The sequence below is a fragment of the Panthera pardus genome, unplaced genomic scaffold (assembly GCF_024362965.1).
Source record: "Panthera pardus isolate Hobbes unplaced genomic scaffold, ASM2436296v1 HiC_scaffold_25, whole genome shotgun sequence".
Classification (NCBI taxonomy): domain Eukaryota; kingdom Metazoa; phylum Chordata; class Mammalia; order Carnivora; family Felidae; genus Panthera; species Panthera pardus.
Window position 1 is genome coordinate 44,683,952 of NW_026526821.1, and position 22,900 is coordinate 44,706,851.

Consider the following 22,900-nt stretch of genomic DNA (forward strand, 5'->3'; position numbering starts at 1 on the left):
GCGAGATCATGACCTGAGCTGAAGTCGGACGCTCAACCGACTGAGCCACCCAGGAGCCCCGTGAGAGACTATTTTAATATAGAAAATGATAGGTGGGTTAAAGAACAGACAGGTATAGCCCAAGAACCAATGTGTAGGAAGAGGTGATCCAGGACCTCTCTGAGAAGGCAGCTGAGGAAGATAAGGAAGTTAAAAGGAACGGAAGACAGAAATCAACATGCAGAGCCAGGTCATAGGAGAGCCACAAGAAGAGGAGGAAAGACTTTAAATAATGTCCTTGAATTCCCTAGAATTAAAAAAAAGATGATAGTCTGCAGATATAAAGGGCACCAAGAATACTGTAGACAAGAAAAAATTCTTGGATCCCTCCATTATAGTAGAATTAGAAACACTGAAGGCAAAACTATGACTTTTAAGCTTCCAGATTACCAAAGCAGATTGCCTTTGCTTCCTTGCTTCTTGCTCGCAACGGAGGAAGACTTAAATTGACCTCAGACTTCTCAACACCAATCTTAAGCTCAATGGAATTACATTTTTGAGGTGTTAATAAATAGAACTGTGAACCTAGAACTTTATAACTAGCCAGACTGTTGCTGAATTGTGAGGACATAATAAAAATATCTTCAGGCATATAAAGTCTCCAAAAGGGTGTTCTGTACTAGAGGTGCAGATATGCAAAGGACCAGAGAGAAAACAGCTAGAGCAGAGGTTCTGGCGCTGGATCAGGTTCAGTGTGTTCAAGGAACAAAGGGAAAGCTGGAAGTTAAGTGGCAGGAGATGGGGTTAAAGAGGGCTGGGGTCAGAGTGGGAGGACTCTGCAAGCCATGGGAAAGATTTTTGGATTTCTTCTAAGAATAGTGGGTGGCAAGAAGAGTGAGCAGGAGAGTGATAGGATCCAATTTCCCTTCTAAATACACCATTCTACCTGCTATGTGTAGGATAACCAGTAGGGGGCAGGAGTGGATGCCAGATTCCAGGCAGAAAGCTTCCTGACTAGCGTAGTGATGATGGTGGCTTGGCATAGGTTGGTGGCAGTGGAGGAACAACGAAAATGTAACCTAATTGTATCCAAATGTAATACAGGAGGGATATGTAGCAGAGCATACCCAGTAGGCCCTACCTTCATAGCATAGGGGAGGCAAACTTATCCTCTATCCTGTTAGAATCTCTGGCTGGGCCAAAGAATTAAGTCAACATCAGACAGATCAACAAGAAAAAAGCATACACATTCTATTTTACACTTACAAAAAAGCATTCACAGGAAAATGATGCCCCCCAAAGTGGTTAGGTCTAAATGCTCATATGCATTTATTTAGGTTGAACAAACAGCAGTGATTGTGAAACAGGGGGAGTTGAAAAGGAAGAGAAGGCTGTTTTCACGACGTGGTCTGTACAGATTCTTCTTGGCCTCAACTCCCTGCCTCTGATGATGACAGTGTGCTTTTCCTCCTGGTCCCTGGAGGGTGGCTTTCACATGGGAATTCTGCATTGTCCTGCTTTCAGGGAAAAAGGGGGAGGTCAGAGCATCCTTCTTGCTCCTTTGTCTTTCAACTGCCTTTAGCTCCAATTAGTATGTCAAATGGATTATTTTGGAGTGATGTGTTCTCTTTTTCTAGGTTTATTTATTCATTTTGAGAGAGAGAGAGGGTGTGCAAACAGGGGAGGGGCGGAGAGAGAGAATCCCAAGCAGGCTATACATTCAGCGTGGAGCCCAACATGGGGCTCAATCTAGAAACCGTGAGATCATGATCTGAGCCAAAATCAGGAGTCAGACGCTTAACCAGCTGAGCCACCCAGATGCCCCTAGAATGACATGATCTCAGCCTTTTCAACAGCATACCTGGAGTCCACCTGCTTACCTCTGACTCAGTCCCTGTCTAATCACCATCTCCACATTGTTCATAGTCCCTTGCCCAGTGACTGCAAAGCTACCTTGCTAGTCTCCTCCCATTCGTTGCTGTCTCCCCTCTTCCATCCTTTTCCCCCATGGATGCCTTTCTGGTCACTTACAAATGGAAACCAGATTGAGCCATTTCCATCTGAAACCCTCTCCAACTGTCCCTAAGCCCGTAATTCCAGCCTGGTAGCCTCCTCCCTGCTCCTTGATGCTCACTTTAGCACCTTGGTTCTGGCTGTTCCTTCTTACTTAGACTGGAACATTCCTTCCCAGAAATTCACCTGACTCGTCCCTCTTTTGTCATTAGTCTCAGCTGACATGTAGCCTTGTCAGGGAGGTCTTCTCTCATCACCCAAACAATGTAAGTCCTTGAGCACCTCTCACATTACTTTGGCATGTTTTTATGGCATGTATCATGCCCTGTATATCTTCATTTTTATGTGTTCGTATGTTTATTGTTTGTCCCCCTCCATTAGATGGCAAGCACCTTGAGAGAAAGATTTTATCTGTCTTATCATACAGTCACAGTGTTTAGAAGAGTGCCTGACACCCAGTAAATAACTAAGATTCATGTGTTGAATAATTAGAGAATGAACCACTATGGTTAAAACAAGAAGTATACTTTTCAAATACAGGAGACTATATAAAGAGATAGAGTTTAGTTATTTTAATCAAAAAAAGCATAGAACTTAGGCAATGGCATGGTTTTATAAAACCCAAAAAGCATAAAACAAGGTGACAGAAATTAAACCAAATTTGCCAGGTGGGTTTAAAATAAAATTCAATTATGGCATATGTTGCTCCAAAAGGATTCATCTACAATAAAATGATGCAGAAATGTCTAAAATAGAGGATAGACAAAAATGCATTGGTTGATTGCAAACACAAAGAAAACAGAGGTCGTGATTGGAATTTCTGAATGAATCAAGGCACATTGAATGGGGCAAAGGAGGTTTATTATACTGATAGCTACATGATCCACAGTGTGGATCTAGCATGAAAGTGCTAGAATACAAATAATTGTAAATTGTAATAGATTGTATTGTAAATGTAAAAAGAATTGTAAATTCTTTTTCTTCCTCTTTTTTTTTTTTTTTTTTTTTTTTTGAGAGCAGAGGGGCAGGGGGACAGAGAGAATCCTAAGCAGACTCCATGCTCAGCACAGAGCCCAACCCAGGGCTCAATCCCACGACCCTGGAATCATGACCTGAGCTGAAATCAAGAGTTGGACACTCAACCAAACTGAGCTACCCAAGCACCCCAGAATTATAAATTCTGAGAAAAAACATCAGAACCCCAATTGAAATGGAAGATCTTAACACATCTGCCCTAAGTCTATTATATCCTAGAAGGGGAGTAGGGAAAAGCAGGATATAAATTAGGAGACTGGCAAATGAGATAGTAAAAATAAATGACATCGTGAATTAGAATAAATATAAAAGATGAATTACCATTTAGTTAACTGGTGTTCAGGTTCACCAATAAACAGTTTTGAACAACTACTATATGCTAATTATAGAACTGGTTGTGGGGGTGTTTAACATGCCTTCTTTTCTGATACAGAAATATTTTTCAAAATAGATCATATACTAGGTCACAAACAAAGCCTCTATTAATTTCAAAGAGCAGAAATTATATAAACTACATTCTTTGCCCACAGTGCAATAAATCTGGAAATTAATAACAAAAATTTAAAGAACAAAAACAAACCTCAACACTTGGAAATTTTTAATTGGTCTAAATAATAAGGTCAAAGGAAAAATTAAAATATTAGGTAATTCTATGTACGTTTGCCTTTACACTTGTACTTCTAATTCTCTGTGTATATAATTTTATATATAATATTAATGCTATTTTGATTAACAAAGTAATATACCATTTTAAACATTCAGTTACAGACCTACAACTTGAAAAGTTAAAGTCCCAATAATCCCACACTCCAGGGATAATCACTGACTTTCTTTCAGATTTAAGTAAACAAACATATAAGTAAGAATATAAATAAAATATGTACCCCTGCCAAATGCCCTCTTCTGTGAAGACCCACCTCCCTCTACATGCACTGCATCTTTGGAGACCGAGATGGGAATTTCTAACTACCATCTAACTACTATGTAATTCCTAACACTAGGAATTAGTTAACTATCCAGGGATACTCTCTACTTGACTCCCAGGGTGGCTATGGGCATGGACCGAAGTAATGTCACCCAGTTCCAATGCACACCAATGAATAAAGAATTGCCATAATTATTATGATGATTATTCTACAGCTCAGACCCAGACCAAAACACACACACACACACACACACACACACTCTTTTCAAGTCATTTTATGTGCATAAGACACCTCTACTTCTACCACAGAGAACAGAAATTGCTGAGTTGCCAGCTCCGGGCAATGCTTGCAGAACCAATGCTGCTTGGTTTACTTTACAGGGAAAATAACTTCATTACAAGTGACATTTTTTTGGCTAGCTGGTCCTCCACTGACCAAAATGCCCCAGAGCACTTGTGATCTCTGCAGCTGACTGGAATGGTCACTTCAGACTCCAAGGACCCTGGGGTAGGAAATCAAACCTGCCAAATGTGAGATAAGTCCATGAGAGGGTCCAAAGTTTTTGTCTTAATTTTTTTTTCTTGTTTTCTCTGACCACCTCTTTTATTTTTTTAAATTTTCTTTTTTTTTAATGTTTATTTATTTCTTTTGAGAGAGAGAGAGAGAGAGAGGAAGGGGAGGCAGAGAGAGACGGAGACAGAGTATCCCAAGCAGGCTCCGCACTGTCAGTGCAGAGCCAGACCTGGGGCTCGATCCCACGAACCGTGAGACCATGACCTGAGCAGAGATCAAGACTAGGATGCTTAACCAACTGAGCCACTCAGGTGCCCCTGACCACCTGTTTTAAATTGTAGCCTCCCCACCACCCTCTTTCTCTTTTTGAGTTAATTTTTCACCATGGCAGGTATCATCAACCTTGTTTGGTTTATTGTCTCTGTCTCCCCATTAGAATGTGAGTTCCATGAGAGCACAGCAGTTTGTGTGTTCAGTTTACTGCTCTAGCCCCACCGCCTACAATAGAACTTGGCACATAGTAGCTACTCAGTAGATAGTTTTGAGTGAATAATCTCCAAATCCATCTCTACAGTAAAAGAGGTTTTCCTGAGGGAGGACAGAGCCAAATGAGCTCCAAGTTTTAAAACAGATTGGGCCTGTAGGGCCATCCATGGGGTAATGTACACAAGATGAAGAAACTTTTCAAGAGGTTGAGTGAAACAGAGACAGGGGGAGAATATTTACTTGGGGAGCTTTGTATATAAAATTGAATCCTTTGGGGGCAGAAGGGACTGAAGAGGGAGCAATATGAAGCCAGGTGCGCCTTGGCCCACCTCTCCCTTTTGCCAACATATTCAACCTCTTAGGAATTTCTGACAGTTCTACCTTCAAAATAAATAAGAGTCCAAGTACTTCTCTATGTGTGCACTCTGTAACTCTGCTCTGTGTAACCTTTCTCTCAAGCCTAGAGTATGTCAATAGCTCCTAACTTGCAATTAACTTTGTGCACACAGCCGGCTCTCCATACAGCATCAAACTAAGTCTTCCAACAATATAGATCAGATCCTGTCACCGCCTGCTCAGACCCTCATGGGTGTCCACCTACCACCTCAGAGCCTTTGACCTTAATGCACCTCCTCCAGGTCCTTGCTGAAATCCCACCTTCCCAACCAGGCCTACTCTGACCACCCCACTATTCAATTCTACCCTCCACACCAGACACCAGCACTCCTTGGCCTCCTTATTTTACTTTTTCTTTTTTCCCCTATTGCTGACTTCTTCTAACATTCCAGGTAAGTGACTTACCGATGTTCACAATTTACCCTTTCTCCGGCTCCTGCTTCCCAGAATGTCAGCTCCAACAGGGCAGGGAGATCTGTTTTGTTCCCCCAGGAACACTGAGCTAACATTATTAGCTCAGTGCCTGGTGCATATCAGGTGCTCAATCATTTATTGAATGGGTGACTTAGAACATTAAGAGAAGTGCAGCGGGTAATGATTTCCTGGGAGCTGAGCTGATTATGAAACAAATCTTTAGAAAGCAGGAATCGCAAGAACGAACACCAATGCTATTCTCCTCTTTGGCTACTTGTCTGAAGCAGACCTTGAATAAAAATAAGGACTTTGTTTCCTTTTCCTGCTTCTGTCCCAAACAGGTGCCTGAGGCTTCTTTTGCGACACCAGCTACTTCGGTAACTCTAACACTGTTAGCAATTTCCCCACAAAGGTGCTCTCCTTGGCAGGCAAGTGGAAAAGCACAGCCGCTCACCAGGGACGGGCCTGACTCGCAAGAAAAGACGACTGCAGATTTCTGGCAGGGCCGCTCCCAGCTCCCCGTCAGCCCTCTTCTCCATCCCTAGGCGTTACGAGGGTGGCTTACAGCTGAGCTAAACCACATCCCGCCTCCCCGCGGCTCTGGCTCCCTGGGGCCGGGGCGGGGCTGGGCAGCTCTGCACACTTAGGAACTGCTCCCGGTCGCCCGCTTCCCAGCGGGGATGCAACGAAACACCCGGGCCCCTGCAGCGCGTCCGTGCACAGGACAAAGGGCCGGAGCCCACGCGTGCCTCCCTGACAGGGGCTTCCCAGCACGCGCGGCTGATCCCGGGGTCTGCAGCCGGGTGGCGGGGCTGGCGGGGCTGGCTTGGGGGAGAGGTGTGCGTGCGGTTGAACTGCTCAGCAGTGAGCGCAAAGAAAGGAGACAGAGAAGAATATCCGAGAACAGAACTCCAGTCCTCCCCGGGGAGTGCAGAGGAGCAGGGCGGGGGCGCCGAGGCGCGTCGGGAGCTGATCCAGCCAAGTTTGCTCCGGGTTAGATCAACTTTCTCGGTCTCGGCTCGCCTGGTTGCAGCTAGGGTTCCAGGTCACCCGCAGGCGCCTAGACTGCAAGTCCCGAGGGGCGGAGGGTGCGCTGCACGAGAGGAGGGGGCGGCCGGACCCGGGGTCGCGCAGGCGCCGTCCTCGCCCCCTCATCTCACCCCCGCCCCGTCCGTTCCTCGGGCGCCGGAGGGTGACTGGGGGAGGGGGATGGCTAGCGCCGGAGCCGTGGGAGGGCCGGAGGCAGACACAAAGCCTGCCCCTCCCCTCCGCTCCCTACTCCTCTTCCTCCTCCACCTCCCGCTCCGCCCCAGTGGGGAAACCCGCCCCGCGCTAGTCCGCGGGCCACCGCTCGCCCCCGCCTCCGAGACCTGCGGGGAGGGCCTGCGCGAGGTAAGGGGCGGTGGCCGCGGAGACCCCACCCCCGGTGTCCGCACCCAGCACCCGGGGAGGCTCCGGGGTGCCGGCGGGGGCTGTGCGGGGTTCGAGGCCCTGGGTGCTGCTGCTCGCACTGTCTTCCCCTCCGCAGGGGACCTGGGGGTAGAGAGAGAGAGCGAGTGTCCTCGAGGGGTTGTGGGAACGGGTGGGGGAGGAGGTGCTAGGGAGTGGGACGCCGGGACCCGGGTAGGGTGACCTTCCGGCGCCCTGAGGCGACTGCAGGTCCAGTCGGTGTCTTGGAGTATCCTTAGCCGACCTCTGCGGGGGTGGGGTGAGGGACAGCCGGAGGGTGCGGGCGCGGTGGCTCCAGGTGCCGTGTGTGTGAGTGCTCGCGTAAGGAGGCGGGGGGGGGGGGGGGCACCTTTGTTGAGTTCTACCTTCCGGGCCGCCTACGGGGTGTCAAGTGCGCCTGGTGCCTGGGAGCGCGGGCGGGACTGGGGGTCGCACAGCCCGGGTGCCCAGCGCAGCTCCAGTCTATGCGCCCATTCCGTGCACCGGCAGACGCCCCCTTCCGAGGCTTCCTCCTCCGGGGGCACAAGACCCCGTGGGAGGGTCCGTGAGTCTGGCCCCGGGGCGCTGGGCTGTCGCGCTGATTGATGGCTGCGCTGCGGGAGGAGGAGGAGCCCGGGGTTCCTGCCGGGAAGGGACGGGGCCACTTTCCCACCCTCAGGCCTCTCCGCCCCCTTCTGGGCTCGGCCTCCACCCTTGGCCTGGGCTTCCACCCGCGCAGCGTCCGCCCACCCGGCACCGGGCGCCCCTGCATGGTCGGGGGACGGCAGCGTTTGCAGAATTCTGCTTTAAAGCCTGTGATTTGTTGCCAAGAAATACAGGGCAAGACCCGGCCCCCTGGGCCCTAAGAGGCGCCTTTCTTCTCGAAGATCTCGAATCCTTTGGGTTTTCCTAATTGAGCAGAGGAGGCTGCATACCGTAGAGCCGCACTTTGTTGCAGGCCTGAGGGTTTAGGGCACATTGGGGGTTCTTAGGAACGTGCTGTCATCAATAAGGAAACCTCAGAGCACTCTCCCACCGACAGGACTTTGTAAATAGTGAGCAAAAATAAACACTGGCAGTACTCCGTAATTAAGATATTTTAAGGCACTGTTTTAAAAAATAAAGTTTAATATAAAAAATCAACGCTGAACAAAATACCAACATTTAACATAAAGACAGCTTTTGTTAGGCCCCTGCATTATTGTGCAATGGGAACAGTGGTTTCCAGTCACCCTCAGTTTGTCCGGTCCCCACCTGGAGGTTTATGAGGGTTGACAGTGGCCTGCAACAGATTAGGCAATGCTGGCTTTATATATAGTCTTTTTTTTTTTTTTTTTTTTTTTTTTTTTTTACGGTGGAGCTTTTATTAACTTTTTACCCAGATCAAATATGGGGGGATATTTTGATAGGTGTATAGAGAAGTGTGCATTTTCCTTTTGGCCTCAGCTTCCAGTGTGTCTCTAGAGAACCCTTGCATTCCCTGTGCTGGGGTACTGGGGTAGTTCTATAGAGGGCGTCAGGGGTCAGGTGGGGCCTGGGACAGTGAGGGGTCCTTGCATCTGGGTCTAGAGAAGAAGGCTGGTGGTTGACAGGAGTTAAGAGGTTTACAGACTCTGCTCTCAGTAGTTGGAGACTGAGGACATGAGAGCAAAGCAACCAGGACCTCTTTTGTCTGGCCACTTTCTGCAGGTAGAGAAGGTTAGCTAGGTAGAGAAGGAGACCTAAAATGACCCACACCTGCTGCCCTTGCAGGGGTGGATGGGAGGAGCTTGACTCCCTCTGGGGCTCTGGGATGTGCTTGTTCACTAGAGCTTCCCAGCAGCCCTTCTGTCCTCACTTGAGGCCTTTCCTCCCCTTCACCAAAGTCAAGGGCTACTACCTACTCCAAAGAGGAGTTTGGTTCTCCAGAATCAACCTCTTTACTGGACTGAATCTACTTCCTCTGCATGGAGGAGACTGAGAAATCATTTCTATGTGCAGGGGCGTGCAGCCCTGGGAGGCCAGCCTTAATGGGACCCATTCTTCACATACTCCCCAGGCTATGTCATCTTGGTATTATGTCCCACTCCCCCCCCGCCCCCCCCCCTCCCTGCAATGTATGTCCAGCCCTCCTAATGGTCTTTCACAGTTCTGGTGGTTTCAGCTGGGAAGGTTCCCCTGACATCCCTCCTCCTTTCCCTGATGAGACGTCAGGGCCACCACAGGTGTGGACTCCACTTGCCCACTGTGAACAAAATCAAAAGCCAGATCATAGCTCTTCCTGCCTCACCTCCAACACCAGGGACAGGACATTGAAAAGAATGAACAAAAGTATCCCTTGGTATATCCTTAGTAGATAGATGTATATCCTTAGCAGATAATCATTATTTTTATAGCACTTTGCAAAATGCTTTTACAGATAATACCTCAGTTGTTTTTCACCAAAGTACTGTTAATTCCACTTGGTAAGTGAGAAACAGAGGCCTGGAGAGGTCAAAACACCAAAGCTGGGACCAGAGCTCCAGGCTCAATACACATCTCCCTGAACCACAGCTGAGTTGCTAGAGGTGTCTGTGCTCAGAGGTACACCCCGGGCAGTGTCTGTCTGCAGCAGAATTTAACCAAGTTGTGTTTTAGGGTGCAACTTTACTAAAGAAAAAATTACTAAAGAGTTATAGTGGTAGAACACATTAGGACAAATGCCAATGTTAAACAGGGTTTCCTCTGCAGGACTTTTTAGTGCCTTTATTATTATAACGTGCGCTGGGTCTCTTTAGGGTGATGCCATAATATGGACTGTTTGCCAACTTCATTTGGCCACAGAACACTCTTTCTCATGAAGCATCTTTAGTATCCAGTGTTCTAAGGAGTCCGCTTTGGGGATTGTTTAGTTCACCCAAATGTTTTTTTAGTTCACCTCTGACATCTGGGCAGTTTCCAAGGACCATTAGTGCTTAGGACAGCAAAAAATCTAAATTCTGGACATTAAAAAGGCACAGTAATCCCCCATTGTAAATTGTTGGTTTGCAGCTGCTGTGGGCCAGACTAACAGGAGTCCATTCTCCAGGGCTTGGTCAGATTTGAGGGAACCAAAGGAGTCGAGTAAACAATGCAAACAGGCTCTAGGGAGCATGTCTTCAGGCAGATGTCAACCAGCCTTCCCTGAGCGTGCCTCCCATGCGGCTGTGTATGTGGGATGGCAAGGTAGGGGTTCTCGGGCTGGCACACATCTTGTTTGATCACCTCCACTGAGTGAGAAGGTGCACCCCGGAGGTTTCAGTTGTCTCCCTGGGAGCTGGCAGTGTGGATTCTGTAGTGGGTCAAGGGCTACATTTACTCCTGAAAAGGTAGCTACTGGATCTGGAACAAAGGGCTGCTGATGGCAGGGGCCACTTCACAGGCATCCATTGTTTGAAATCTGGTGTTTTTAAGAAAGAGTTTGCCAGCATCCAACTATTCTGCGCTTTTTTCACAGATGGGTAACCCTGGCTGTTCAGCCTCTTTTGCATTTAAGACAGGAGATCAATGGGGGAAGCCAGGGTTTGAATTTCAGAGTTTGAGAGGACTCTGGCAGGCTAGTGGAGGAGCCTTGGGAAAGGTGATACTGACATCAGAGGGGGCGTGGCCACAAGCAGACAGTAACTTCTGCCTACTCGAATTTCTGGGTCTCCAGTGCTGAGGGAATTTATCTCCAGATTTTTTTCGGAGATTTTTCCAAAGCATGGAAAGGAAGTAGTCTCTGGGATTTGAATGCAATAGGACGGTATCACAGAAGTCAAGGAAACTAGTGTTTTGAGAAAAATGGACCTATCAGGTGTGTGCGTGCGTGTGTGTGTGTGTGTGAGTGTGTGTGTATTCACTCCTGCATTTGTGGCCAAGGAAGAAAGTGGGAGGGAAATAGTGTGATTTTTTTTTTTAATTTTTAATATTTTGAACTTAAAAGTGTTGCAGAGGAAGAACTTCCTCTGCCCTTCAAGGTCCTTCTAAGGACTTGAATCGAGTAAATGGGATTCTTGTGAGCCAGATTAACAGGAAAAAATCAAATTTAATGACATACGGGGAATCCACACAGACGTGGGATTCCAAGGACAGTCAGGCAACATGAGGATAAGGAGAGGGTTAGGGGTCTGAGGTTGCCCTATTATGCAGATAAGTTTCTTAGGTACAGAGACATCTCTGGTAGTAGCTCTCTTCCTGGTACGGACAGGCAGTTGAGGGAGAGGTAAAGAGCTTTTCCTCGAATCTGCTGGGTTTGATTGCTTTGAAGTCAAAATAATCTTCATGCCATGAAGATGGCATCTTGACCCATCTTAGGGTGGGCTGCCCTTGGCCCCTACAAAAGTTCTGGATGTTACCAAGATAGAAATTTTCAATAAGCAGCTGGAAACAAGGTGTCATTGGGGCACACTGGGGACTGAAAACAGGGAAGCTGTTTTACACAGGGAGAGACCACAGGCCAAGCAGGAAGGGGTCAAAGCAGAACCAGGAAGCCCACATCCAGGAGCAGAGATGGAGATTGTGAAGCCAGACACAGGGAAGGAAGAGGAAGAACCGATGAGCGGATAGTCCAGAGTTTTCAACCTGCTAGTTTGTGGCCAGCGTCTGTTCTGATTGGTCAGGGCCCAGGCTATCCCATGTCATTAAGTATTTTTAATATTCTTTTTTCAATGTTTATTTATTTTTGAGAGAGCACTAGCAGGGTGTGAGCAGAGGGAGAGGGAGACACAGAATCCGAAACAGGCTCCAGGCTCTGAGTTGTCAGGACAGAGCCCGACATGGGGCTCGATCCCATGAACCTCGAGATCATGACCTGAGCCGAAGTTGGATGCTTAACCGACTGAGCCACTCAGGGCCCCTGTATTTTACAATTTTTAATGAATTAACTATTTTAATTGAGTAGGATAACATAGTAAATGAAATAAACAAACACTTTGGTTTTCACATATATGATAGCATGTTCTAGGTCAGGAATACTAAATACAAAAATCAAAACACTTAACTAGTTTAAATAGGAAGCTAAATAAACTTTATTTGCTTTATAAGACATTTTTTTCTTTATTATGAAATCACCAGAGGTGTTTTTTATTTTTTTTCTCAAATAGCTAATGTCCAACTGCATTTAACTGTGCTTTGATTAAAAAATACTTCTTAAAAATGAATCAAGACAGGGGCACCTGAGTGGCTCAGTCGTTTAAGCTTCTGACTTCAACTCAGGTCATGATCTCATGGTCCGTGAGTTCAAGCCCCTTGTCAGGCTCTGTGCTGACAACTCAGAGCCGGGAGGGAGCCTGCTTCGGATTCTGTGTTTCCCTCTCTCTCTGTTCCTCCTCTGCTCATGCTCTGTCTCTCAAAAATAAATAAATATTTTAAAAAATGAATCAAGACAGATATTTCTCCTTTGTGGTAAGCAAAAGGCACCTTCACAAGGAACTTGCGGGTTGCACAGGAACTTTTGAGTCCCCAGAAATGAGCCAAGATCCCACACTGGCAGGCAGGGCTGAAACCAGCAGCGGTGTCTTGGAAGGCACGGGGTTTGTCACTTGGACACATGGCGCCAGAGTGAGGTGGCATCCAAACAATACCCCTCATCTCACTATCCAGACTTTTCTTGTCTAAGTGCTGAGTGTTCATGACTTTTTTTTTTGTCCTACAAACACTTCAGCGTTTTGTAGAGTCAAATGCTTGTACTTTTCTTTTGGATTTCCTTAACGGTTCTTGTGCCTGGGAAGCCCTTCTGCATCCTCAAACAACTAACCATTTATGTTTCCTTCTAACTTTGATGGTGTCCATTTTACAGATTTAAAGAGAATCAGCTTAACTCTTAGTTTACCGAGCATCGTTTGGTGAATAGATCAACCTCTCCCCAGCTCTGTAATCTGTACTGTTTGGCAGAAAAGTCCTACTCTATCTGCCATACTTTCATCTTTCTTTTTTTTTTTTTCCAAATTCTTTTGGTTATGCTATTAATTCTTCCAATCAAATTTCATTCTGTGGGGTTTGTCTGGAATTGCATTAAGCCGGGACACTGATACATTAAGACTTGATGAAAATTTTTGATCTTCCTCTAGTAAATTATAAATTGAATGCAACCCGCAGGCCTCGGTTATGCATATTTAGGCCACTCTGGTGTCTGGTTTCTGTGCTGCTGAGAGGTGTGGAATCCTGGCTGACTTCAGGGACTTCAGAGTTCCTTTGAGATCTGAGATCTGACTGGTGCAGATGCAGGTGTGTCTGTGTAATTGCTGGTCCTTCGGGCCCCCCAGCTTAGCAGGGGGTGCTTACAGATGCTGCTGAGGACAGGGCAGTGTGGTCAGTGCTTGATTCCGGAGACAGACTTGTGCTGAATTTGAACCCAAAAACTCCTAATTAAAGTGCTTTATTATTTTCCCATGCAGTTTTTCCCCCTGGCAGTTTAGGGATCTGAATGGGAACTAAGACAGAGGCCCTGTCTTTTTAAAGAAGATGTTTTCTTTTTTATTAGGACTTCTCTTTATTAATCAAACACACAGGTGGTGGGGGTGTATTTCAGAGGCTTCTCTGGATCAACACCCTGAAGGAAGGAGACTCCACCCCCAACAGTTTAGTGGCTTCTCAGAAAAGGAGCAGAAGGAGGGAGGGAGGAGGAGGGGGAGGGGCCAATGAGATGAGCAGACAGGAAGGCCCCCCCACCCAGGTTGATGAAGATATCCATGTAGGGTTCTTTTCTCAAAGCTTCTACCCCTTGGTAGGGTGAGGTCTGATGTATGAAGTGGCAGTCATATTCCACAGCAACCTGTCCCTCCCTTTTCCTGGCCATCTGTCCTTGGGGCCTTCTACCCATTCTCTCTGCATTCCTGTCCTGACACATACTTAACACATACTTGGCATTACACATAGTTTTCCCGTGGGCCTGTCTCATACCCCAATTATGCCTAATATTTTTAGCTAATGTCTTTCCCTAAACAGTGTACAGGGTGACCTTAGGCCATAATGTATTGTAAAGGATATAGATAGTCTACATTGTAATGTTGGCTTGAGCCAGCCCCTTCTCTTACACTGAATTTTCACAGGACTCTGGTACCTACTAGGGGTGGAGTCATATCAAAGAGCAGGGGTGAGGACAGGGCACAGTGACCTCTTTCTATTCAAGCGTGCCATTGGTTGCATATAGAAAGGGCACTTTATCTTGTCCCAGGCATCAGAAAAGGATTCACAGTGGAAGGGATTAGCTCTGAAAGGTGGATTATTTGGTGGACAACTAGTAATCATTGGGTTTCAGATAGAGGAATGTCAGGTGCAAAGAATGAGAATCAGTGTATGGGACCTGTGGAGGACAGTGTCATGTCCTAAAGATCAGACTGGAGAGATGGGGAGAGTCTGGGAGGGAAACCTATCATCCACTGCCCTAGCAACACAGTCCTGTCACAAAGCCATGCTCAGGCTCTGTGGGGGATTGTGCCTTATTTCTGATTTAAGGAGAATCTCATCCTCCTTTGTCTACCAGGAAATAAGGGGAGGTCTTCACAGGAAAGTTCTGGAGACTGGCTAGGGCCCACCAGAGTGGCTAGAACAGAGGCCAGCCAACTGGAGTAGTTCTCCCCCTGCGTGGGTCAGCTTTTGGCCAAGGGCCGCCCCCAGCACTTCTGCTGTCTCTGCGTGCAGGCACAGCAGGTCCTGTCAGCCTGAAGCCCTCCTCCCACAGAGACAGGTGCTGGCCTAGGCCAGGAAAATGGTAGAGGAGTCTGAGGGGAGATGGGCAGACCACTGGCAGCATCTGCCTGGGTCTGGGGAATGCTTGTTCTCAGCCTCACAGAAGCCGGCAGGGCAGATGGTCAGGAAGGATTAGCCCCCCTTCATTTCTCACTAACCCTCTGCCAGGGTTAGATCAAGAGTTCCTCACTAACCCTCTGCCAGGAGGGTTATGCCTTCATGCCTGTGAGCAGTCACCCTGGCCCCCCAAAGACCATCCCAGATGTTTCCCAACAGTGTTATTTCCCACAGTTTTACCGCAGACATTTATGCCTTCAGACCTTATTGGAAGCATTCATGGTAATCACAGGATGCTTGTAACTGTGTAAATGTCCTTCTTGGACATAGTTAGCTCTTTGTTTCTATAATCGATCATTGGCTCTTGGTTCCTTGAAGACTGATGAGGTGTAGAATGGAGGACACCGAGAACCATGGGTCGAGGAGATGAGAACATCTGAAGGAGAATTTCTTAATCATGTCAGGTAATGGCAGTCTATACCCCTGACTGTCCAGGCCAGTCATTTGTCAAATTCTTCCTCTATAAATACATATAAGCATCTGAGAGCATATGCACCTCTTGCCTCCATCATTTCTGCCCCATAACCACCATCATCCCCTCCTCCTGTTTCTGGTGGGTGCAGGGCCCCCCCCCCCCCCCCAATGGAAGCACAAGACGGTGGGACATGTGATTTGTTTCAAACTAGCCAATCACAGGCAGCCTCATGGAGGGAGTAAGCTGTTACCAGGGGGTTGCAATCTAACATGTGGATCCCACCAGTGATGTCCCACCAGTAAGAACTCTATGCATCTGCTCTTCTGAGCATACAACACCTGGAATAATGGTTGAGACAGAGAAATCAGAATAACAGGCAGGACCATGTGGAATTTGATGAGATTTTAAGCATTGTGTTTCAAGATCTCGAGAGATACCTTGACAAAGTCTGATTTGGATGACTGATATGAGGTAGAAATCAATCTCTTTTGGTTTTTTCTTTTTTTTAAGTGTATTTATTTAGTTTGAGAGAGAGAGAGCTTGAGTGGAGAAGGTAGAGAGAGATGAACAGAGAAAATCCCAAGCAGGCTCCACACCCAGTGCAGAGCCCGACTGGGGCAAGATCGCACGACCATGAGATCTTGACCTAGAGCCAGTTGCTTAACTGACTGAGCCACCCAGGTGTCCCTCTTTTAGTTTCTCTAAGACATTTTTCATTTAGTGTAAGAATCAAGAAACCATTAAAATTGTAATTGCAAGAGGAAAAATATGATCAGCTATAAGAAGGAAAGAAAATGAATGGCACAAAAGTGTAACATTGTAGTGGCTCTTTTACCATGAATCCATTTAAACTTGTGGCTTTTAGTTCGTCTTTAGTATGGAGGGATTCTTTTTTTTTTTTTTAAGTTTTTTTTTCTTAACATTTGTTTATTATTGAGAGACAGAGAGACAGAGCATGAGAATGGGAGGGGCAGAGAGAGGAGGAGACACAGAATCTGAAGCAGGCTCCAGGCTCTGAGCTGTCCGCACAGAGCCCGACGCGGGACTCGAACTCACAAACTGCGAGATCATGACCTGAGCCGAAGTTGGACACTCAACCGACTGAGCCATACAGGTGCCCCAGTATGGAGGGATTCTTAACACATCCCATGAAAGACTATATAGTGAAGTTGTGAAAGGCTTTTAGGGAAAGCTATATTCAATTCTTCCAGAGAGGAAAGGGGTCTGGTGTAAGAACCAAGACTTCAGGAGTGCCTGAGTGGCTCAGTCGGTTGAGCATCTGACTCTTGGTTTTGGCTTAGGTTATGATCTCATGGCTGTGAGGTCAAGCCCTGAATTAGGCTGTGTTCTGGGTGTGGAGCCTGCTTGGGATTCTGTCTCTCCCTTTCCCTCTGCCTCTCGAAAGAAAGAAAGAAAGAAAGAGAGAGAGAGAAAGAGAGAAAGAAAGAAAGAAAAGAAAACATAACCAAAACACATAAGACTTCATAGCTCTTAAGAATTATGATGCTTTTCTAAAATAAATATCATTCTAGAAATAGAAATAATAACTGATGAACATAGCAGAATAGTTGTTGAAGGTTGATTGAACTGAAAGTACCTTACAATGGGATGGTGAAGTATTATTTAATTCAACAAAACTGCCTTTGAGAGAAATTTCCTTTTGGTGAATGCTGGGAAAAGTGACCAAAATACGATACCATTTGACCTCAGATTTTTTACACACCATACCAAAGCCCAACACAGACACAAGGAGAGTGCTCTCTGACTCATAAAGCATTTTATGATAAGCCATTCAACAGAAAACCTCTGCAAATGAACATTGGTGAAGGAACACAATTTGCCTTGCCCTCAGTCTTGAGGAGGAATTAGGAAATCTTGTTTTTCTTGTAGAGTTGCTTTGGCTCAGCCACTACCATGCTCTACAATTCACCAACCATGCACCCTGGTCACTGTCCCTCTGCCTCATGTCTACATCTGCCTCCTTTCCAGTGGGGATTCCATGGTTTGGGAGTAGAACCCTTCCTTTGCATAACTGTCTTGCCTGCCTCTCTCAAGTGACTCCCCTGACTAAACTCAACCCTGAGCCACACCTTCCCTAGTCTGTGCCTGCACCAGGCAGGTGGATGTGGATGTGGGTGCTCCATTTTTATTAACTCATCCATTCTCTTGCTCTGATCAGTCTTTGACAAACTTAAAAATAAAAAAAAAAAATCACATCCATATATACAGGAATGAAATAAAGATTGGGGAACTAACACTGTGATGTTTCCCTTTTTCTCTGATCCTGTCCTGTTTCATTTACTTAAAATGTGCCAAGGGCAACCTTCAAAATCAATTTCACAACCTATTAATAGGTTTTGAAAAAATATGTCTTGGATTATTTTTTTACTCGGATTCCTCCCTTCTCAAACCTCCCACACCCTCCTCACTCTCAGTTGATGATTTTACTTCTTATTTCACTGAGAAACTAGAATTAATCAGAACTTCCATCACTCCCAGCTTAAAACTGCCACCAGACCTGTACCTGTGCCCACATGCGCTACCCCACCTCTGCCACAAAGCATAAAACATTTGTGCTCCTCTAGGGGGTCCACCCCCTGCTTGTACAGTAGATTTCAACTTCTCTCACATTCTCAAGAACATTACTCCAGCAGTGTGGGGGATAAGTTTAGGAATCCCCCAGGCTTACACCAATGGGTTAACAAGGCATAAAGAAATGCAAAGTCATAAAATGCTTACATCCAAGTTTGGGTAAACCAGATTGGCACCCCAAGAATAAGGAGGCACAAAGGTGCCAGGAATAGGGAGGTGCAAAGGCACCCCAAAATAGAGAGGGCATACAGAACCCCCAGAATAGAGAGGGAGAGGCAAAGGCCTAAAGTAGGAACGGGCGCAAAGGTGCCCAATACATAGGTATATGAAATAAACAAGATTAGATATTCAGGGGGGAAGCACCCCCAATTTAGTACTACAGCAGAAAAGCTGTTTTCACAGAAGGATAGGGCCAGGCTAGGTAAACTGGTAAATTGGACTATGGACTGCCCAGAGTGGAGATGGTTAACAAAAGAAAAGTTGCCTTATTAACCCTGAGGTTATTCCCTCTCTCTGTCTTATCCCCTAGGCTAGCAAAGATAAACAGGCATGGCGCCTCCTGTCTGCCATTGACAAGCATCTACCCATCTGCCTGGCACCAGGATTTTGTTTTATATTGACCTAAAGCCCAAACACTGTATATCTTCAAAATCTCCCTTTTCCTTCATGTCCCCAAGTTAATGTTCCTAGTTTCTTTGTCTCTTTGTACATGCCCATCACATTTGTAAGCCTTCTGATCTGAATAAATATGGGGCAAGGACCCTTACTCAGGGCTCTTGTCTTTTCCTGGACATTAACCATCTCTTGCTTTCAATCCCGAATCCTCTTTTTTGCTGGCCAAAAGAGAACTTTAGACTTAGAATCTATGACACAGCAATCACCCCCTCTCTGTCCTGGATCACCAAGTCTCCCCCTTCCCCTGTCTTGGGTGATTTCCATCCAGGCACAAGCATTCTGCCCATCTTTGGAGAACCTACCTTCATCCCACATCCACTACCAGCTCCTGCCTCCACAACTTGGCCCTACAATAGGCCCTTGCATTCTTTCCTACATTCACTCCGTCAAGACATTGCCCACTGAACTGATCTTGTCAAGGTCCCCCATGACCTCCATGTTGGCAGATCCAATGATCAATTTTTCTTCCCCATCTCCTTCAATTTTCCAGCAGCATTTGACACAGGTACCTGTCCTTCCTTCTTACAAATACTTGACTATGAAGACCACATCTTCTCTTGCTTCTCCTATTTCATTGGGGTCTCCTTCTTGGCCTCCTTTGCTAGCCTCTTCTCATTTCCTCGATCCCTAAACATCAGAGTGCCTGGCTCTGTCCCTAGGCCTCTTCTCTTCCCTACTGATACCTGTGCTAGGTGACCTCATCCAGTCCCACTGCTTTAAGTACCTGCTGTGTGCAGAAGGTCTCCCCTGAATGGCAGTCTCTGCTGCATATCCAGTGGCCTTCTTGATATCTCTACTTGGTGGTCTCATAGCAATCACAAACTGAACATGTCTCAGACAGGCTCCTTGTCCTGCTCCCCATCGTGTCCCCATCAGGAAATGGCACTATTCTTCCAGGTTTTCATGCTCAGCACCTTGGACTGCCTCAACCCCCCGCCAACACCCCACATCCAGTCCATCGGCAGTGCTGTCAGTCCTGCCTTCAAAATAGATGCCTATCTGACCACCTCTCACCATCCCACTCCTGCCACCTCCAGGTCCCTGTCATCTCCCATCTGGAGTCTTGCAGTGTCCACCTAACTGATCTCTTGCTTTGTTCTTGCCTCCTGTCCATGTTTTGTTAGCAAGTTCACAGCCATCAGGACATTTCCTTTCCCTCCAATTTCCATCTCATTCAGAGTAAAATCCACAGTTTTCTTCACAACCTGCCAGTCCCCCTGAGCCAGGGGCTCTCCTTACCACACTCACCTGTCTGCCTCTCACCGGTCCAGCCACACCAGTATCCTTGCTTTAGTAAATAGGCCTAAACCCTCCTGTGCCTCTACACTGGCTCTTCCTTGGCTTAGAAAGCTCCTTCCACATACCCACATGACCCTCCCTTCCTTTCCTTCTGGTCTCCCCCGAAATGTCCTGAGAGAAGCTGGTCCTGACCACCCCCTATAAAATAGCAAACCTCAGTCCCACCCTCCTGACCCACTGCATCTACATTCCCTGCCTTATTTTTCATCAAGCTTTTATTTTTGCCTGATATAAATGAGGGAATTCAGATTTTGTCTGTTTTGTTCCATGTTGCCTCCCCAATACCTGGAGTAGCGCTGGCATATAAATACTTATTAATAAATATTTGTTGAATGCAACATTTAAGGAGAGAGATGCCTGAAGGCTGGGGCAGCGTGGCTAAAGAGGCCAAAATCTCCCTTTGGGCTAAAAATAAAAGTGTGCCTTGTTCTGAGGGAGCCTTCACAAGTGCCAGTGGGACACATTTCATACTCAGGTACACCATGCAAGGCCCCAGGGTGCACGCCGAAGAATCAGGATGGAAATGGGCTATGAAAGTCCTTCCTCTTTATCCTTTTCTCCAAACCCCAGGAAAAATTCTTCAAGGGAACTTTTTTTTTTTTTTTTTTTTTTAAGTACCTGTCGTATTCAAATTAAGTCTGAGACAAATTTGAAAATTTAAATGCAACCCACGTCTGACGGATGGCACTGGGGGACAGTAATGCTCTGAAGCTAGTAAAGAAGCTAGACTCCTGAGAGTCCCTTAACTTCTGAAGAGAAATTGCTCTTGCAAATTCTGGTGACAGATTTTTCAGCCCATGTGCATGGCTGGTGGAGCAAGGCAGGACCAGCTACATAATTTGTGGGCTCAGTGCAAATGAAAATGGGAGCCCCTTGTTTAAAAATTAATAATGGGGTGCCAGGGTGGCTCAGTCGGTTGAGCATCTGACTCTTGGTTTCAGCTCAAGTCATGATCTCTCTGTTCTGTTCATGGGATCGAGCCCTGCATCAGGCTCTGTGCTGGTGGTGTGGAGCCTGCTTGGGATTCTCTCTCCCTCTCCCTGTCTCTCTCTGCCCCTCCCCTGCTCACATGCTCTCTCTCTCTCTCTCTCTCTCTCTCTCTCTCTCTCTCTCTCTCCCTCTCTATCTCTCTCTCAAAAAAAAATTATTAATAATTTCAAGGTGGTGTCAGCAGAGCATTAAACTAAGGGTGGAGCTCTTGTGAACGCAGGGCCCATGTGGCTACATGGGTCATGCACCTTAGAGCCAGCCCTGGAGCCATGCAGAGCTCATGTTGCATGAGTCATAAGCTTCCACTGACAGGGGGTCCAAGGTCCCTGTTAATAATCACATCAGCTGAGGGTGCCAAGTGCCCCCCATGTGGCAGCCCTGTGCTCAGTTCACACTTGCTGACCTCCTATCAGAATCTTAACAAGCCTGTGAGGTGATCACCTCATGCATCATACCCTGGTATCCATGAAATATTCTAATTTTTCCTCTTTTCTTCATATTGTAGAAACTGAGGCACAGAAAGGTTAAGTAACTAATCTGTGGTCACAAAGCATGAAGTGGAAGAACCACAGTTCAAGCTAGGTCTATCAAATACCAGGATCTAAGCTCTTAGCAGCTACCCTATGATATCTTTCTAGGTATCCCCATGCAGACATATGAAGGTGTATTAGTTTCCTAGGGCTGCCCTAACAAAGTGCCACAAACTGAGTGGCTTAGAACAACAGAAATTAATTGCCTCATAGTTCTGGAGGCCAGAAGTGGAAAGCTAGGTGTCTGCAGGGCCAAGCTCCCTCTGAAGGCACCAGGGAAGAAACTGTTCCTTCCTTGCCTCTCCTAGCTACTGGTGGCCTCGGGCATTGCTTGGCCTGTAGACCTAGGACTCCAGTCTCTGATCCTCACAGGGCCTTCCCCCTACATGTCTTCAGGTTGCTTTCCCCACCCACATGTCTCTGTCTAGATTTCCCCTTTTAGATAAAAGGGTCACATTGGAATTGTGAGCAAATGCACACAAAATTCCTAATGATACGGTGATTATGATCACAGTGACTGTAAAAAATAATGTCACGGGGTGGGTAAAAATAAACTAATAAAATATATTCTATAATAATGAATATAATTAAAAAGGAAGAAATCTAGCTTTATGTAAAACTCACAGTCATGCCCTTGCTTTCTGCTGAACAGCAAGCACCAGTCTCCATGGCCTTGGGGGTTCCTTCATTCTAACCCTAGGTTCTGTCTGTGGAATAACTCCTCTCACACACAGGCAGGGGTTGGAGACCTTCACAGGTTCCCTCTGTTTTTTCACAGAGAATTGGTAAAGACAAAGCTTGAGTTCCTGAACTCAGGTTCCATAATGCATCTAAGCCAACTCAAGTGTCAGTTCTCCCTTCCTGAGCCCAGCACCCAGCACAGTTCACCGAAGCAGGAAGGGGAGCCTGGGGGTCCCTTGAGAGGACAGGGCCATAGGGCAACACATGGTGCTCTGCAGAACCAGCCCTGACTTCTGTTTCCAAAGGAAGTCAGATAGGAATGTGGGCTGGGCACATTGTATTTTTCTTGGAGCAGCAAGTGATAAAAGCAGTATTTTTGCAACTAGAGAAGAAGTGAGGCATCTAGAGCCATGGATTGCAGAAGATGGGAGAGGAATATTCAGTCAAGAAGAGTTGTGATTCCCACCTTGTCTTCTGCCTCTGTGGCATGTGAAGGAATTGAAAATGCCTCCAGAAAATCATTTTATTTTATTTTTACCCACTCCATGACGTTATTTTTTACAGTGACTGTGATCACAATCATGGTAACATTAGGAATTTTGAGGTTCTATTACTCATCTCCCAAATAACTGTCCTCTGGCCTCTAGCACACCCCAGGCCAGCAGGGGGCAAAGCTGTGGTTCATTTAGCACCCCCCCCTCCAGAGGCCCCAGCACCTCCCAGGGCCAACAGGAGGTCACTGA

At 46.6% G+C, this 22,900-nt stretch overlaps 1 protein-coding gene and 1 long non-coding RNA gene across 2 annotated transcripts in view; one reads left to right on the forward strand and one right to left on the reverse strand.

Annotated features, from left to right (window-relative positions):
- Positions 1 to 1,207: 1,207 nt before the first annotated feature.
- Positions 1,208 to 6,476, reverse strand: LOC109274669 (uncharacterized). The gene is made up of 2 exons (XR_008417798.1): positions 6,217 to 6,476; positions 1,208 to 1,493 (listed from the first exon to the last, which is right to left on the reverse strand). It is a non-coding gene; the product is annotated as an uncharacterized LOC109274669 (long non-coding RNA).
- Positions 6,477 to 6,589: 113 nt separating this feature from the next.
- The window catches only part of RIN2 (Ras and Rab interactor 2), a 224,529-nt gene continuing 208,218 nt past the window's right edge, over positions 6,590 to 22,900 (forward strand). Inside the window, exon 1 of the mRNA XM_053890463.1 lies at positions 6,590 to 7,154. Coding sequence (XP_053746438.1) covers positions 6,972 to 7,154 — 183 coding nt within the window. The 5' untranslated portion in view covers positions 6,590 to 6,971. The remainder of the gene's footprint in view (positions 7,155 to 22,900) is intronic.